The sequence below is a fragment of the Portunus trituberculatus genome, chromosome 47 (assembly GCF_017591435.1).
Source record: "Portunus trituberculatus isolate SZX2019 chromosome 47, ASM1759143v1, whole genome shotgun sequence".
Lineage (NCBI taxonomy): Eukaryota > Metazoa > Arthropoda > Malacostraca > Decapoda > Portunidae > Portunus > Portunus trituberculatus.
Window position 1 is genome coordinate 31,787,625 of NC_059301.1, and position 18,714 is coordinate 31,806,338.

At 41.0% G+C, this 18,714-nt stretch overlaps 1 protein-coding gene across 1 annotated transcript; it reads left to right on the forward strand.

Annotated features, from left to right (window-relative positions):
• The first annotated feature begins 5,006 nt into the window (after window positions 1-5,006).
• LOC123498196 lies at window positions 5,007-18,698 on the forward strand. The gene is made up of 2 exons (XM_045245362.1): window positions 5,007-5,584; window positions 18,659-18,698. Exons 1-2 carry the CDS (start codon window positions 5,007-5,009, stop codon window positions 18,696-18,698), a joined length of 618 nt encoding a protein of 205 aa, XP_045101297.1.
• The last annotated feature ends 16 nt before the right edge of the window (window positions 18,699-18,714 follow it).

An 18,714-nucleotide genomic window follows, 5' to 3' on the forward strand; every position in this document is an offset into this window, starting at 1 on the left:
CACTCAAAGGACAAGTGCTTCAGTTGGAGATCCAACAACTAAGGGCCAAGGGTGCCATAGAGGCAGCACCCCCTACTCCGGGTTTTTACAGCCACATGTTTGTCGTTCCAAAAGCCTCGGGAGGTTTCCGACCCATCATCGACCTCTCCATCCTAAACAAGTACGTCGTCACCACCAAGTTCAAGATGGAAACAGTCAGAACCATCATGTCTGTAATATGACAGGATGACTGGATGGTGTCGCTTGATCTGAAGAACGCCTATCTCCAGGTGCCCGTCCAGCCGGCGTTTCCTGTGCTTCTCCTGGGAGGGCTGCCACTTACAATTTTGAGTCCTTTGCTTCGGCCTCTGTACTGCCCCTCAAGTCTTCACTCCTCTCATGGTCCCTGTCTCAGCGGAGTTCCATCGTCAGGGCTTCCGCATCCTCCTTTATTTGGACGATTGGTTAGTCCTAGCTTCGTCGGCAGACAAGGCTCGAAGAGCCACCGCTTGTCTCATCGGCATCTGTTCAGTTCTGGGGATATGCATAAACTGGGAGAAGTCCTCTTTAACTCCAGAGCAGGAGAAGACCTTCCTCGCAATGCTGATTCGCTCTCCTCCTTTGAGGGTTTTCCCGATGCAGGGGAGGATACACAACCTACAGAATACAATTCTTTCCTTCCTCAGTTGTCTGTCCCCACCTGCAAAGGACTGGTTGCGACTTCTCGGGCACTTGTCCTCCCTCATTCATATAGTGCCAGGATCAAGGAGGAGAATGCGCCTTGTTCAGATTCAGCTGAACCTGCAGTGGGACAGGCAGACAATAGCGGATGACCATCCTGTATGCTGGGACCTCAACAGGCGTCAGGACCTGGAGTGGTGGCTGGAGGACCAGAACTTGGCTCAGGGTCAATCCCTCCATCTGGCTATTCCGGACATCTTTCTCTTTACAGATGCCTCAAACGAAGGGTGGGGGGGCTTCTCTCCTTCAGGATTCTGTGAGTGGCCTCTGGGACACCCAAGAGAAGTCCCTCCATATCAACGTCCTGGAACAGAGGGTGATTCACCTTGGGCTCCAACACTTTGTGGACATGCTGCGGAATTCTGTCGTTGCGAGTTTCTCCGACAACACCACGGCGCTCGCATACCTGAGCAAGGAGGGGGGGTACCCAGTCCACTCTCCTAAACTACAAGGCTCGGGAGATCTTAGACTGGGCAGAGGCTCATTCAGTGGGAATTTTGACTAAGTTTGTACGGGGCTCCGACAACATGGTTGCCGACTGCCTCAGCAGGTGACACCAGATTCTGTCCATGGAGTGGACACTTCCCATGGACATGTGCCGTCAACTGTGGCGGGTATGGGGCTACCCGACTGTCGATCTCTTCGCCACGCATCTCAACTACAGGATCCCGAACTTTGTCTCTCCTTTTCGGGATCCCGAAGCAATTGCCACGGATGCCTTTCTTTACAATTGGGACAACGAAGACCTGTATACCTTCCCTCCTTTTCCTCTCATCAGGAAGGTGCTCAACAAACTTCAGGCTTCCACCAGAGAGTGGTTTCTAGACCTGTTGAAGGCGTCAGGAGAGCCACCCCGACGCCTTCCGCTTCGGCGGGACCTCTTGACTCAGCTGCACTCCCACAGGTTCCACCGTGGTCTCCACGGGCTTCAGCTGACAGGGTGGAGACTGTCAAGTGATATGCGAGATACAGAGGCTTCTCCTCTAAGATGGCAGAGTTCTTGGCGCATGATAAGAGGCCCTCTACTTCTTTAAACTATCAGCACAAGTGGAAGAGGTACAGGAAGTGGTGCAAGGACAACGGGCATACCATTTCTTACCCCACAGTCCAGAAAGTTACAGATTTTCTTGTTTATTTGTGTCAGGATTGTCATCTTTCCATCTCTGCTATCAAGGGCTACAAGGCCATGCTTAACAGCGTCCTGGCAATCAGAGGGTTGGACCTCAACAACGACCAGGTGCTGAGGCTTATTATCAGAGCCTGCTCTTCCCAGCCACAGAGGCTTAGCAGGAATCTTCGGCCTTCCTGGAACTTGGATGTCATTCTTTGCTTCCTAACCAAGGCTCCCTTTGAACCTCTGCGGCTCTCGTCTATCAGAGACCTGACTAGAAAGTCTCTTTTTCTGCTTGCTCTTGCTACAGCACAGAGGAAAGGAGAGATCCAAGCACTCTCTCACAACACAAGCTGGCAGGGACAAGATCTGCTGGTCTCTTATCTTCCTGAATTTATTGCTAAGACAGATACGGACGGCCACAGTACTCCTCAGGAGTTTCGTATTAAGAGCCTTGCCACCGTCGTGGGTTCTGAGGATGTGTAGAGACTCCTATGTCCCGTTCGGGCACTTCGTCACTACCTGCACAGGACGGCTTCGCCTACAAGACCCTGCAACCTTTTTCTTGCTGTTAAATGTCCTTCCCGACCTATGTCCAAAGCAGCAATTTCCTTCTTTCTACAGGATACCATCAAATCGGCCCACGCTTTCTTCCCTGACTCTTCCTGCCACGAGCTTCAGGTCCGTGCCCACGACATCCATGGCATTGCTACCTCTATGCTCCTGTGGAGGAACTGCTCTGTTCCCACTATCTTGAGGGTGGCCTGCTGGAGGACACCTTCGGTCTTTGCTGACCATTATCTCCGGGAAATAGTAAGACAGGAGGAGGATATCTTCACCTTGGGTCCAGTGGTTGTTGCTGGACATGTGGTTGACTAACTCCTTCGCCTAGCCATGCACAGACCTTGGAAGTCCGCTCAAGGTTGCTCTTCTTGGCGGCTTGTTTGTACAGTCCTGGTACTTTCAGCCAGGGGCTAGAGGGTCAGTAGCCGGGATGGGGCTCTCTCCTCAGCTCCCCCCTCCAGTCATAGGCATATGCACACTCCTAGGACACTCACCATTGGTCACCTAGGGCTCTAATTCTTGAGGCACATGGGTCAAGGAGTGCTCCCATGCACCTGGTTGCATTCTCTACCACGGGTTAGTGTCTCCACAATGGACAGTTATTTCACCCTTTACGCCTGCCTTTTCCTGTCGACTCCCACCTCCTTAAATGTTGGAGTCTGCTAGTTTTTTGTATGAAAAACAGGTGTCTGTGATAGAAATGTAATTTTTAATGCTAAAATTAATTCATTCACTTACCTGTTTTTCATGCAAAAACAGGTGCCCTCCCTTCCTCCCCCAGTCTGTTTCAATGCTTATGAAAATTAACTGAGGGGCAGCGCAGCCGATCCCATCGGTAACACCGGGCACCTCGCTGGCAGGCGTAGCGCCAGGCAGAAATTTTTGTAATCTCGGCGGACAAAAGTAAGTGAGACAGTGGAACTGCTAGTTTTTTGTATGAAAAACAGGTAAGTGAAGAAATTAATTTTAGCATTAAAAATTACATTTCTTTGGTAACCTCTGCTATTTGCTTTTGTATTTCCAACAAACTATGACTTGACATCATTTACGAGAGGTTTCAAGAAATTTATCCCTTTCTTTTGCCCAACTCTGGCTGGGGTTTGGCAACTAGGCGGGCCTTTTTTTTCACTCTATGTTGCCCTTGGCCAGCTTTCCCCACTTACATAGAAAAAAAATTAACAGTATTCTCAGTTTCATCTATTGAATTGGATCTCATCATCTCATTCTTCTCCTGTGGCTTCCAATGAAGATCAAGTTCCATTTTTCTTTGTTCTGGCCTTTCTTCTCAATATAAGAGCCTAAGATGAAAAGGATATGGCAGTAAAGGCAACTTCAAACCACTACAGTCAAACCTCGGCTATTGCGACTTCAGCTATTGCGTTTTATTGCTATCACGCACCCATGAAAAGCTGTTAATACTTCATTATCGCAACCTCAGATGCCTGCTATAGCACACCCAGCCATGTCGTCATGGGATATATGAGTGCTCATTGGCCAAAACCGCCTTCCTGCCAAGATCAATTCGGCTATCGCGTTTTCAGCTACAGCACGGTTATTTCGGCCCCAATTGGGCGCGATAGCCGAGGGTTAAGTGTATTGTTAACTTTGGCTCTTCTGTGTTAGGAGGATCAAGGCTGACTTAAGACTCTCTTGAGTCTTGGTGATTGATTATCTTTGCCTAATCAGTAAAGGTGTCATACTTGCTTTTCCTTGAATGTCTTGATAGAAGATAATTTCCAAGCGAAAACTTCTCTATCCTAACTTAAGATTGGTTTCTCAGTGTTTCTTTCCATGGTGCTCCTTGGCAAGTAATCACAAACATGTATGTCTGTATTCACCTAACCATAAATTTGTCTAATATTTGAAGTTTCCATGTTGGCTCAGCACTGCACAGTCAGAGCTTCCTCTGTTGTCTTTCTCCTTCCAATACTCATCCATTTTATTCATCTTAGCAGTGCCCTCCCTTCCTTGCTTCATGACTTAATTGACTTCATTTCACTCATGTACACTTTCTCCACAAGTTCTTTCTCAATAATTATTTCCCTCTGTTTGAACCACCTCTATATGCCTTGCTCCTCACATTCAGTCACTCAACAATCTGTGTAGTTTTCATTGTTTCAGTGTTTCACAATTCGTTGTTCATTCCATTTCATTCAATAGCTAGGTTAGTTTTTGCTTATGAGGATTTAGCACCAAAATCATCCTGGTTGCTGTTTTCATTTGCTATGTGTGTGGTTGTCAGTGTCTTTTCTAATGAATACCCAAGCTGGTTGAGATAATGCCAATAGCACTTTGTGATATTAATTTATTGTAATTATTACTTTTGTGTGTGTGTGTGTGTGTGTGTGTGTGTGTGTGTGTGTGTGTGTGTGTGTGTATTTACCTAGTTTACCTAGTTGTAGTTTTACAGGGCCTGGGCCTTACGCTCGTGTGGCCCCGTCTCCATACAAGGGATGTTAAAAAATAAGCGGAATACTCCCATGTCCCGAGTGTTAATAAGATAAAACATGTTGGAACATGTCTGCCAGGCTATCTTCTAGTTGCTACCAGTCATTATTCGCTTGGAAACGAAGCAGTCAGGAGCTAGTTGAAAAAGGTTGGTTTTTGACTCATGGAACGTAAGGATTTTGAGATAAGAACCAACATAAAATTTTTGGTAAAGCTTGGTTGGAAAGGGACAGAGATCATTCAAGCTTTGCAGAACGTTTATGGGGATGATGCTCCAAAGAAAACTTGTGTTTACAAATGGATTGAAAGATTTCAAAATGGTAGAGAAGCTGTTGAAGATGATGAGGGTCGTGGCAGACCAACAACCTCGAAAAGTAATGAAAACATTGATGCTGTTAGGAGTATAATTGAAGAAGATAGAAGACTGACAATTCATCAGATAGCTGAGACTGTGAGCATATCAGTTGGTTCTGCTCATTCGATTCTGCATGAATATTTAGGCCTCAGTAAACTTTCGGCTCGATGGGTCCCAAAAGCGTTGTGCCCAGATCAGCTAAATTTCAGAAGTGAATTGTCAACAGTGATTTTGACCAAAATTGAAGCCAATGAAGACAACTTTTTCAGTCAAATCATCACAGGTGATGAAACATGGGTATACCAGTATGATCCTGAAACAAAACAACAGTCCAAACAATGGCTCCCACGCGGAACATCTGGCCCAATTAAATTCAAATCAAAGAGGTCTGTCAACAAGATAATGGCAACCATTTTTTGGGATTCTAAAGGAGTAGTTGTGCTTGTAGACTTTTTAAAAGGTCAAAAAACCTATTACGTAGAAGTTTTAAGGAAACTGAGAGCAGAATTGGTTAAAAAGCGTCCAGGAAAACTCTATCGCGGAATCCTATTCCATCATGACAATGTACCAGCGTATTCTTCACGTGTTGTAAAGGATGTTTTGAGAGAATTTCTATGGGAATTATTGCCACATCCACCTTATAGCCCAGACCTAGCTCTGTCTGACTTTTTTTACCCCCAAAACTCAAAGAACAGTTGAAAGGTGTCCGTTTTAATAGCTCTGTTGAGGCTAAAACCGCAGCAAAAGCATGGCTCACAAAGAAGTCTCCAGATTTCTTTGAAAATGGTCTAAAAGGATGGAAACGCCACCTGGAGAAGTGTATTGACCTTGACAGAGGCTATGTTGAAAAATAGATTAGTTGTATTGTAAAATCAATAAAGAATAATAAAATTGCGTATATTTTTTTAATCCCCCTCGTGTCTACACTTATCCGATTTTTCTTTAAAACTGTGCACACTAGTTGCTGACACCACTTCTTCACTCAAGCTGTTCTACGTCTCAACACATTTATGCGGGAAACTTTATCTTGTAATATCTCAGACATCTTTCCTTCCTCAGCATTTTACTATGCGATCTTGTGCTTTGAATGTCATATTCTTCTCTCAGGATCAGTTTCTCATTATCCACTTGGTCCATTCTGTTGATCAATTTATAAACTTGTATCAGATCCCCTCTCTCCTTTCTCTGTTCCAGGGTTGGTAGATCCATAGCCTTTTGTCTCTCCTCATATGTCATCCCTTCAAATTCTGAAACCATTCTTGTAGCCATTTTTTGTAGTCTGTCCAGCTTTCTTACATGTTTCTTTTTATGGGGGTCCACACTACTCCTGCATATTCCAGTCTGGGTCTTATTATAGTACTTATCAATTTCTTCATAATTTCTTTGTCCATGTAGTGAAATGCTGTTTCAATATTCCTTAGCAAATTATATCTCTCTGAAAATTTTATCAACATGGCTTACCAGTTGATTATTTTCTTCCATCGTCACTCCCAAATGTGTGTGTGTGTGTGTGTCTGTGTATTTACCTATTTGTATTTACCTAGTTGTAGTTTTACAGGGCCTGGGCTTTATGCTTGTGTGGCCCCGTCTCCATATCTACACTTATCCAGTCTTACTTTAAAAGTATGCACACTCGTTGCAGACACTACTTCTTCATTTAAACCGTTCCACGTCTCAATACATCTTTGTGGGAAACTATATTTTTTAACATCTCTGACACCTTCCTTTTCTCAGCTTTTTACTATGCGATCTTGTGCTTTGAATGTCATATTCTTCTCTCAGGATCAGTTTCTCATTATCCACTTGGTCCATTCCATTGATCAATTTATAAATTTGTATCAGATCTCCTCTCTCCCTTCTTTGTTCCAGGGTTGGTAGATCCATAGCCTTTAGTCTCTCCTCATATATCATCCCTTCAAATTCTGGAACCATTCTTGTAGCCATTTTTTGTAATCTTTCCAACTTCCTTATGTGTTTCTTTTTATGAGGTAGTCCACACTACTCTTGCATATTCCAATCTGGGTCTTATTATAGTACTTATCAATTTTTTCATAATTTCTTTGTCCATGTAGTGAAATGCTACTCCAATATTCCCTTAGCAAATTATGTTTCTCTAAAAATTTTATCAATATGGCTTACCGGTTGATTGTTTTCTTCCATCGTCACTCCTAAGTCCTTTTCCTTTTTTACTTTCTCCAGTTCTACTCCATCTCCCATCTTATAGATTCCCACAGGTCGTCTTTCACTCTTTCCCATTTCCATGATATGGCTTTTGTTCACATTGAATTCCATTTCCCACTTCTTACTCCATTCCCAGATCTTATTTAGGTCTTCTTGCAGTATTTCACAATTCTCCTTTTGCTTTATAACTCTGTACAGTTTCGTATCATCTGCAAACAGATTTATGTAGCTGTTCACTCCTTCTGGCATGTCGTTAATATAAATGAGGAAAAGTATTGGTGCCAATACTGACCCCTGTGGCACTCCGCTTTCTACTGCTCTCCACTTGGACTTCATATCTTTAACTACCGTCCTTATTTCTCTCCCCCTCAAATAACTTTCTATCCATCTCAATGTGCTTCCTTTTAAGCCACCCTTCTCCTCGAACATCCATAGTAATCTTGCATGTGGCACTTTGTCAAACGCCTTTTTTAAATCCAAATAAATACAGTCAACCCATCCCTCTCTCTCTTGTACTCTATCAACTATTCTAGAATAGAAACTCAATAAATTAGTTACACAAGATCGTCTTTTTCTAAAACCAAATTGGCTATTTGATATTAATTTGTTGTCTTCAAGGAATTCGATCGATTGTTTCTTTACTATTCTTTCACACATCTAGCATATTACACTAGTTAGTGATACAGGTCTGTAATTTAAAGGTTCTTCCTTCCTTCCGCTCTTATATATGGGAACCACCTCAGCTCTTTTCCATTCTACTGGTACTGTTCCATTTTCTATTGAGCATTTTATGATATTGTATATAGGACTTGCTAGTTCTTCCCTACATTCTTTCAGTATTCTGCCTGAGACTTTATCTGTTCCCACTGCCTTCTCTTCATCCAGTTCCTTCATTAACTCTTTTATTTCAAGCTTGGTTACTTTAATCTCTTTCATATAGATTGTCTCTCTATTACTCTGTGGCCTCTCAAATTTGGATTCCTTAGTAAAGATCTCCTGGAATTTTTTATTTAATAGTTCTGCCATACTTTTTGGGTCTTCCACTATCCCGTTCTCTCCTTTTAACCTTTCTATTGTTTCTTTTAGCCTAATTTTTCTATTTATGAATCTATAGAACAATTTTGGTTGCTTCTTACATTTTTCGACAATGTCTTTTTCAAAGTTCTTTTCCTCTTCCTTCCTCACCTTAACATATTCATTTCTTGCTGGTTTGAAGTTTTCCTTATTTGCTGGATTTCTATTTCTCCTCCACCTTTTCCATGCTCCATCTCTTTTCTCCTTTGCCCTAGCACACCTTGCATTAAACCAATCTTTCTTTCCTTTTTCTTTAGGTCTATATTTTGGGACATATTCCCTGACTCCTGTTTTGTATATTTCCAAAAATAAGTTATATTTGTCTTGCATTGTCTCTCAGTTTTCCATCTCCTCCCAGTCTAGGTTTTTAAAATAGTTCTTGAGATTCTCAATATCAGCCTTTCTGTAATTTAATCGGTCTCCTTTGTATGAATCGTCTCTATCTTCCTTTCCCTCTTCTATATCTATTTCTAATATTGCATGGTCACTCTTTCCCAATGGGCACTCATATCTTATATCATCATTCATTTGTATACCCCTTGTAAAAACTAGGTCCAATCTCACCGGCTCGTCGTTTCCTCTGAATCTTGGGCATTCTTTTACTCTCTGGTCCATCATATTGTCTATCATTAGGTTCAAGAATCTTTCTCCCAGGCTTCTTCCCCATACCACTTTCATAATTTTCCCAGTCCACTTCTTTACAGTTGAAATCTCCTACTAATATCACTTTTCTCCTTTCTTTAACTATTCTCGTTAGACTCCTTATTGTGTCATCTATCATGTCTTTATATTCTTGATTGGTCCATGAATTTGTTTTTGGTGGCACATATGTTACAATGATTGTTAACTCTTTTTTATTAATATGCATCTTAATATACAATACTTCTGCTTTTCCTTCCCCACATTCCATTTCGTTTATCACTATCTCCTTCCTTAACATAATCATGACTCCTCCTGTGTGTGTGTGTGTGTATTTACCTAATTGTATTTACCTAATTGTAACATACGGGAAAAGAGCTATGCTCGTGCTGTCCCGTCTCCATATCTATTAATGTCCAGCTTTTTCTTAAAATCATGAATATTCCTTGCGTTGACCACTTCCACGTCTAAACTATTCCATGCTTCCACCCTTCTATGAGGGAAGCTATATTTTTTCACATCTCTCCTATAAGTGGCCATTTTAGTTTTTCCCATGCCCTCTCGACATTCTTTCATTCCACATACACAGATCTTCCCTATCCATTTTTCCATGCCAATCATCACTCTGTATATTGCTATCAGGTCTCCCCTTTCTCTTCTGTTTTCCAGGGTCGGAAGTTGCATTCTTTTCAGTCTGTCTTCATAAGTCAAATCTCTTAAGTCAGGCACCATTTTGTTGCAGCCCTCTGTACTTTCTCTAGTTTCCTTATGTGTTTCTTTAAGTTCGGAGCCCACTGTATTGTTGCATATTCAAGCCTCGGTCTTATCATTGCAGTAATTATTTTCTTCATCATTTCTTCATCTAAATATACGAACGCCACTCTTATGTTCCTCAATAAGTTCAATACTTCTCCAATTATTTTGTTTATATGTCTCTCTGGCAATAGGTCATTGGTAATTGTCACCCCAAGGTCTTTTTCTTCATGACTGGTTTTTATGTCTTCATTTCCTATCTTGTACATACTCCTGATTCTTCTTTCACTCTTGCCAAACTCTATTTTCTTGCATTTTGTCGTGTTGAACTCCATTTGCCATATACAGCTCCATTTCCATATTTTGTCCAAGTCTTCCTGGAGTAGTTCGCAATCTTTGTCACATCTCACTTTTCTTAACAATTTTGCATCGTCTGCAAATAGGCTCACATAACTGGACACCCCATCCACCATGTCATTTATGTAGACTGCGAACATTACTGGTGCCAACACTGATCCCTGTGGAACTCCACTCTCCACCAAGCCCCATTCTGATGGTCTGTCCTTAATTATTGTTCTCATTTCTCTTCCTACCAAAAGTCTTCCATCCATTTTAGTAAACTGCCATGCACTCCTCCTACCATTTCAAGTTTCCAGATCAGTCTCCGGTGTGGTACCTTATCAAAGGCCTTTTTTAAATCCAGATATATTCCATCAGCCCAACCATCTCTTTCCTGTATTACATCTATCACCCTCGAATAGTAACATATCAGGTTTGTCGTGCATGAACGCCCTTTTCTAAAACCAAATTGACACTCACAAAGTATGTCATTTTTCTCCAAGAAGTCTGTCCATCTATTCTTCACCACCCTCTCACACATCTTAGCTACCACACTTGTAAGTGACACTGGTCTATAGTTCAATGGGTCTCTCTTGTTACCTGATTTATAAATTGGGACAATTTTCCAGTCTTGGGGCACTACACCTTCCCTTAATGAGGCATCAATTACTTCACAAACTTTTTCTGCCAGTTGCTCCCTGCATTCTCTTAAAATCCATCCTGATACCCCATCAGGTCCCACAGCTTTTCTCACTTCTAAACTCCCCATCATATTCTTGTCAAAAGCAGTCTCCTTTGTGAATACCTTCCGAAAGCATCCATTCATAGCCTCTGCCATTTCCCTGGGATCCTCACTGCATACTCCATTTACTTCTAAACTTTCAATACTTTCTTTATTTTTGATGTTGTTGTTCACATGTCTGTAAAAAAGCCTTGGTTGGTCTTTACATTTATCAATTATATCCTTTTCTTGTTTCTTTCTTTCTTCTCTTCTAATCAACACATAATCATTTCTTGCTCTTTTGTAACTTTCCCACTGCTTAATCCGTCTTTTCCTTCTCCACCTCTTCCATGCATCCTCTTTTCTTGTTCTAGCCTTTTCACATCTATCGTTAAACCAGTCCTGCTTTCCAACTTCTCTATGTTGTCTTATTGGTACAAATATTTTCTCACCTTCTTTGTATATTTTTATAAATTCCTTCCACTTTTCATTTGCTCCCTTAGCACTCTTGAATTTCATCCAATTTGTCTCTTGAAAGAATTTCTTTAGGTTTCCAAAATCTGTCTTGGCATAATTCCATCTTCCCACTTTATATTCTTCATTTCTTCTAGATTTCTCTTCATCTATCACCTTGAACTCCAAAACTGCATGATCACTCTTTGCTAAAGGGCACTCCACCCTCATCTCTTCAATGACCATTGGCTCTGTACTAAAGACCAAGTCCAGTCTTGACGATGCTCCCTCTCCTCCAAACCTAGTATCTTCTTTGACCCACTGAGTTAACACATTTTCCATTGCCAGTGTCAATAGTGTATTTCCCCATGTTGTCTCTGATCCTTCCATTGACCAGTCCTCCCAACACACCTCTTTACAATTAAAATCTCCCATCATTATAGTTCGTTCGTGTGTGTGTGTGTGTGTGTGTGTAATTCACTGTTTGATCTGCTGCAGTCTCTGATGAGACAGCCAAACATTACCCTACGGAACGAGCTCAGAGCTCATTATTTCCGATCTTCGGATAGGCCTGAGACCAGGCACACACCACACACCGGGACAACAAGGTCACAACTCCTCGATTTACATCCCGTACCTACTCACTGCTAGGTGAACAGGGGCTACACGTGAAAGGAGACACACCCAAATATCTCCACCCGGCCAATCGAACCCGGTCATCTGGCTTGTGAAGCCAGCGCTCTAACCACTGAGTGTGTGTGTGTGTGTGTGTGCTTATTTGTGTTGTTTCCTATGTATTCATTTTAAGCACTGACTTCTATTTGTGGTTGAATATTGGCCCTTATCACATTACTTCTCCACCTTCTGTTTTGTCTTTTGTTGATTTGAGAGTTTCACTGAATCATACAGATTCATGCCATAGCAAAGTACACCGAGTCACTAATCAGGATAGCACAAGAAATAACAGACTCAAGCTTGATAAAGTTAGATTTAAGAAAAGAATAATAATGATTATGAAATATGTAGATGAATGGAAAAGACTTGGTAATTAGGTTGTTAGTATCAAATCATTTGCAGTAATTAAAAGTAGATCAGATAGATATATGGATAAGAATAATAAGTAAGCTTGCTTCATATAAGAACTGCCAAATGCAGGTTTGATGACTTTTTGCAGCTTCTCTTATTATTATTATTATTATTATTATTATTATTATTATTATTATTATTATTTTTATCATTATTATTATTTTTATTATTATTATTATTATTATATTGTTCAATGTTGTGAGAATTGTACTTGTTACAAAGGTTCCCTGTTTGTGAGAAAATTCACACAAGACTAAACTATACAAAAAACATAGGCCAGTAGAATGTAGCAACACACAATAGCACCCTGAGTTATGTAGTTCCTTCAGATGTGCTTTGCAACTGAAGTGCTTTAGACATGGAATTGCTCTTGTTGTTCTTTGTTGGATCTTAAGAAATGGTGAGAGAGAGAGAGAGAGAGAGAGAGAGAGAGAGAGAGAGAGAGAGAGAGAGAGAGAGAGAGAGAGAGAGAGAGTGTTGGTAGGCAGAGAGAAAGAAACAGATAGAATATATGTATGTCTACCTGCCTATATGTCTGAGAAAAAGTTCTTAGATAGGCATACAGACAAATAGACAGGCAGACAAGCAGGCAGGATAGAGAAAAGATACAGAGAAATAGAGAGTGCACATGTTTGTTGCCATTTGGTAAAGTGTGTGTCTGTATCTGTTTGGGGAAGAGTTCCTGTGTTCCACCAAGGTCATGTATGAAGAATGAATGTCTCTCTTTCTGAGGGAGAGTCTGATTGAGTACTGGTGGTGAATGCCAGTGGTATGTTTCATGGGGATAATGGGGGTGGCTGCCAGTGCTGAAGATGTTGCCCTTTAAGCTTCACTTTCACTGCTGTGACATGAGACAGTTACAAAATTTGACGTCTGTTACAGGAAATTCATGATAAGCTTTATCTCGCTCATCCTGTCCCTTCTCTCCTGTTTTTTTTTTGTTTGTTTATATTGTCTTGTTAAGACATTCATCAGTGTGGCTTTTTTTTTTCCTGTGCATTATTGTGTTACTGTATGTAACATAACATAACATAACATAAATAATAGGATAACAAAGGGCCACCAGGGCCCATCTAGCTTATCCTGTATCATTTGCACAGCGACCTCGTCATCAGTACTTAAAGATACACTTACAAGTACACAATACCTTATATACTAATTGTAAATATTTAGCCCATTAACAGGGCTAAGTCCTGCAGCGAATTCCTCTACAATCTGTGATCCCCATACATGGGGATCATGTCTTGTTTAACTATAGTAAATTTCTTATAAAAACTATCATGCAGCGCTATACATAATCATAAATCTAATAAATTTAAGTGCTTGTCTAATCTGTTTTTAAACATTGTCAAACAAGCTATTTACAACCCTCTCTGGCAATGCATTCCAGAAGCCTACCACCCTATGACTAAAGAAATATTTTCTTATATCTAACCTGCAGCCTTGCTTTCTAATCTTCCTGCCATGATTTCTAGTCCTACTTCCCTCCTCTAAGGTAAAGAAAGATCTCACATCTATGTAGTTTGTATCTGAGAACATTTTAAATAACTCTATCATATCCTCTTATACATCTCCTCTCAAATGAAAACATGTTTAATTCCTTTAATCTATCTCTATACTCCAGGCGCTTTAATGCTGGTATCATCCTAGTTGCTCTTCTCTGAACTGCTTCTAACATGTTGATATCCTGCCTATAATGGGGTGACCAGGCCTGTATGCAATACTCTAAATGGGGCCTAACATAGGAATTATATAAGCTATGCACCACTTCCTTACTTTTATAACTAACATTTCTATTTATAAAACCCAGGATCCTATTTGCCCTATTTCTTGCTTCTAAACATTGCTTTGAAAATTTCATAGTCCTGTCTATCACTACTCCTAAATCCTTTCCTCCTCTACTGCCTCTAGCCAACATCCCTCCATCTCATAGCTAAAGTTTGTGTTGTCTTTACCTAAATGCATAACCTGACACTTTTAGAATTAAACTCCATCTGCCACCTGTCTGCCCATGCTATCAGCCTGTCCAGGTCTCGTTGTATTCTGTAATTGTCCTTTTCACCCTGTACTGCACATGCTATCTTAGTATCATCTGCAAACTTTGATACTTTGCTACTAATTCCTATATCTAAATCGTTAATGTACACCAAGAAAAGAAGAGGTCCTAGCACTGATCCTTGGGGTACCCCACTAACCACTTCCTTCCACTCAGACATTGCCCCATTTAATACTACTCTCTGTTTCCTATCAGAAAGCCATTCACTAATCCAATCAACTAACCTACCCCCTATCCCATGTAGTCTCAATTTGTACACTAGCCTCCTATGCGGTACCTTATCAAATGCCTTGCTAAAATCTAGATATATAACATCTATGCTATTTCCATCATCTAACTCCTTGGTAATATATTCTAAGATATCGAGCAAATTTGTAAGACAGGACCTCCTGATCTAAAGCCATGTTGGGTATCTCTAATTAATCTATTCTCATTTAAATGCTCCCAAATACTACCCTTAATGATTTTCTCTAGTATCTTACATACTATACTAGTTAAACTGATCGGTCTATAATTATTCACATCATCCTTCCTACCTTTTTTAAATATTGGTGTAACATTAGCTAACTTCCAGTCCTGAGGTATCTCAGCAAACCTAAGTGATCTTTCAAAGATTAACTTAAGTGCTTCAGAAATACTGTCTACACCCTCCCTAAGTACTCTGGCATGTAGCTCATCAGGACCACTAGCTTTCCTATCGTCTAGTTCAAGAATAAATTTCCTAATAATTCCCGGTTTTATATCAATATTTTCTAAAGCTCTTAAACTACTCGTCGCACTGTTTGTAACAGGATTTCCTATTCTTTCCCTAGTAAATACTGAAGAAAATTGTTCATTCAATAATTCTACTATGTCTTCATTTTGATCCACTACTACACCATCTTTTCTGAGTGGTCCAATCCTATCCTTATTTCTTTTATCACTGACCTTGTAATAACTATATAATTTTTTGGGATCTTTACTCCCAGCTCTAGCTAGTTTTATCTCTGCCTGCCTTTTACTTTTTTTATAACCTTACTCAAATCATCCCTGATCTGTCTGTACCTAATCAAATCTACATCTTCCCCACTTTTCTGCAACTCTCTATATGCCCTCTTCTTCTCTCTGATCTGTCTACCTATCTCGTGAGTCCACCATAATGGCTTCCTGTGTCTCTGCCTTATATCTTTGTAAGGGATACACTGCATCACTACTACAACCTTAAAAATATCCCACATCTGTGCAGTTTTATTTCCAAAACTATCTTCCCAGTTTACCTCTCCTAATAACTGACATAACCTACCATAATTGCCTTTCTGATAGTTTGAGACTCTAGTCTTATTCACTATATTATCCCTACTGGAATTAATGATAAATCTAATTATATGATGGTCACTGTTTGCTAAAATCTCTCCTACCTCAACTTCCTTTAAACAATGCTCAATATTTGTTAGTACTATGTCTAAAACCTTCCTCCCCCTAGTAGGTTTATCTACCATCTGCACTAAATAGTTATCCTGAAAACTTTCCATAAACTTATTTTCACTAGCATCTCCTACCATCCTCTCCCAGTTTACTGACTTAAGATTAAAATCCCTAAGATAATTGTCTGACTAGTACACCCCTATTTATCTCATCTACCATAAGGTTGTCTACATCTGCTGACTGGTTAGGTGGTCTATAAAAGCTCCTACTCTAATAACCTTACTTTTGTTTACTCTAACATCCAGCCATAAGGACTCTACTCTGTTATCTACCTTAATACCATTAACCTGACTGGAAATGAAGGATTTTTTACATAAATAACTACTCCTCCACCTATCCTACCAATTCTCTGGTGTAAATACATAATGTATCCATCTACTTCATATTCTTTCCTATTTTCCTAAACTTTTCCTCATTTACCCATGCCTCTGTGACACATACAACATCTAAGTCCTCCTCAACTATATAACTAGATAACTCATCCTTCTTGTTCCTAAGACTCCTGGCATTTACATAAAACATTTAAGTCCTGCTACCTTCCTAGATGCTGTCTCCTTATTTGGAATCCTAATCTTATTCTCTCCTATTTGCACCTGGAAATCTTTCCTAATCTTTTCACTATCTCTGTTTATCCTATCTAATTTATGTCTAACATCTTTCTTCTGGAATGCATTTGCTACCTCACCCCTACACTCCATCCCAACTCCCCTCCAGACATCCACTCAGCACATCCACACCCTTCCTACTCAGATGCACACCATCCCTAGCATACAAATCCCTTCGCCCATAGAACCTATCCCATACATCCACAAAGCTGACACCCACATCCTTACACATCCCTTTTACCCGATCATTAACACCAATGGCTTTAGACAACCATTCCCTGCTAACATACACACGAGGCAAGATTCCTGACACTACACACCTCCTACCACTCTCCCTTATCTTGGCTAACATTTCCCGAAATCTTGCCACTAACTCCTCCGACCCACCTGCTCTGACATCGTTCCCACCTACGTGCAAAACTACTACACCCTCCCTCTCCATCCCCCAACTCTCTTCTGCACCTCCTCACTCACTGCCTTCACACCTGCACCAGGCATACACACGTTCGTCCTCCTATCCCTGTCTTTCCCACAGAAAGTGCTATCTAAGTACCTAACCTGAGTCACCCACCACACATACCTGAGGTGTGCTAGGTACAACCCTCCTCCTCCTCTCCTCTACCCACTTCTCTCTCCTTTCACTCACCACAACCACCTCATTCACTCCACTCTCACTCTCCCCCTTCCCCTCCAACAAACCGAACCTATTTTCACACTCAACAGGTTTAGTCCTATCCTCCGTAACTGCCACCGCTTTCCTTCCCCTCGCAACCTGCCATCTCTGCCCATCCTGACTACCATCTTTCCCAGTCTGGCTCGCCTGCTCCCTCTTCCCCACTCTGCTCTTCCCGACAGAGGGCAAAGCCACCCTGTCGCCCTCAGAAGGTCCAACCTTCGGCCTAACACTGATTTCCTGCCTGATTTTTTCTACTGCCTCCCCAAGCCTCTTAACCTCCTCCTTCAACTCAAAGATGAGAACTTCGTTCGCACTTTTCCCCTCACTTAGCTTTCTCATTTCCTCTCGCAATTCTCGGTGCTCGAGAAAAAAAGAACTAAATTCTCGCTCTTGAGCCTATACACCATAAACTCAGAAAAGTCAACCACCTTCCTGTCATGCCCACACATCTCACACACAACAAACTCGCCCAATCCCACCTCAACACTCTCTTTCACGCACTCAATCACACTCTGATATACCTCAGTAGCTACCGCCATACTAATTTACAATCTGTTAACTCACAAGAACACTATACGTAGCTAACAAACAAATAAAAATACTTGGTGATGGCGGGGTGGGGGGCCTAAGTGAGGTCAACTAATCCTCTTTCAAAGTCAACTTGACGATTACAAGCCTAGTCTCCTCGCTCTACCAAAATACTTTTAACTCACAAACACTGATTCTAACCACTATTTCACTCTAATCTAATACTTGCAGTACACACTTTCACTTCACTAACACTCAAAAGCACCACGCACAGACACCACTCGCTAACTATAAAAACAACAGCCAAAAACGGAGCACACACACAACACGGCCACTCGCCACCGCAGCTACCAACAAAAATCTGACATGTAGTTACTTTCCTTTGGCTAGTCATGGTTTCTTTGCCACTAGTAATGGGTGAGGAATCATAAAGAAATTTGTTGTACAGTTAAAGGTAAAGAAGTCTTGCTAATACAGTTTTGTGATGGTAATGTCAAGTATGTAGATAAAAGGATTAAAAATTGGACATGATATATCTTATAATGCCTCCATAGTTATTTTCCTTCCTTGGTTTTGTGATGGTAATGTGAAGTATGTAGATAATAGGAATCAAAATTGGACATGACGTATCTTATAATGCCTTGCCCACCTCCATCTGTAGCCTTATCTTTCCAGTGTACTTGTGTTGATGTCATGTGACATCATGTTGTTAAGAGCAGATATACAGATTTTCAAACATAGGTCTGGAAACCATTTCATTCTGAGTTTATTAGTGTTAAACTAAGAGTGATTAGAAATGCATGAACCCTCTCTCTCTCTCTCTCTCTCTCTCTCTCTCTCAAGGTAATTTCTATTTGTGTTGAGAGTTTCACTGTTGTATTCCAGATGGTATAAGGCAAAGACAGCCTTGACTGAGCCAGCTTGAGCTAGCCTGACCCAGC

Excerpts from the sequence above, each read along its gene's own strand:
- LOC123498196 (XM_045245362.1), top strand. The coding sequence starts at position 5,007 with ATGGAACGTAAGGATTTTGAGATAAGAACCAACATAAAATTTTTGGTA. Across the intron at positions 5,585-18,658 it reads ATTAAATTCAAATCAAAGAG|ATGGTATAAGGCAAAGACAG; the intron begins GTCTGTCAACAA and ends GTTGTATTCCAG.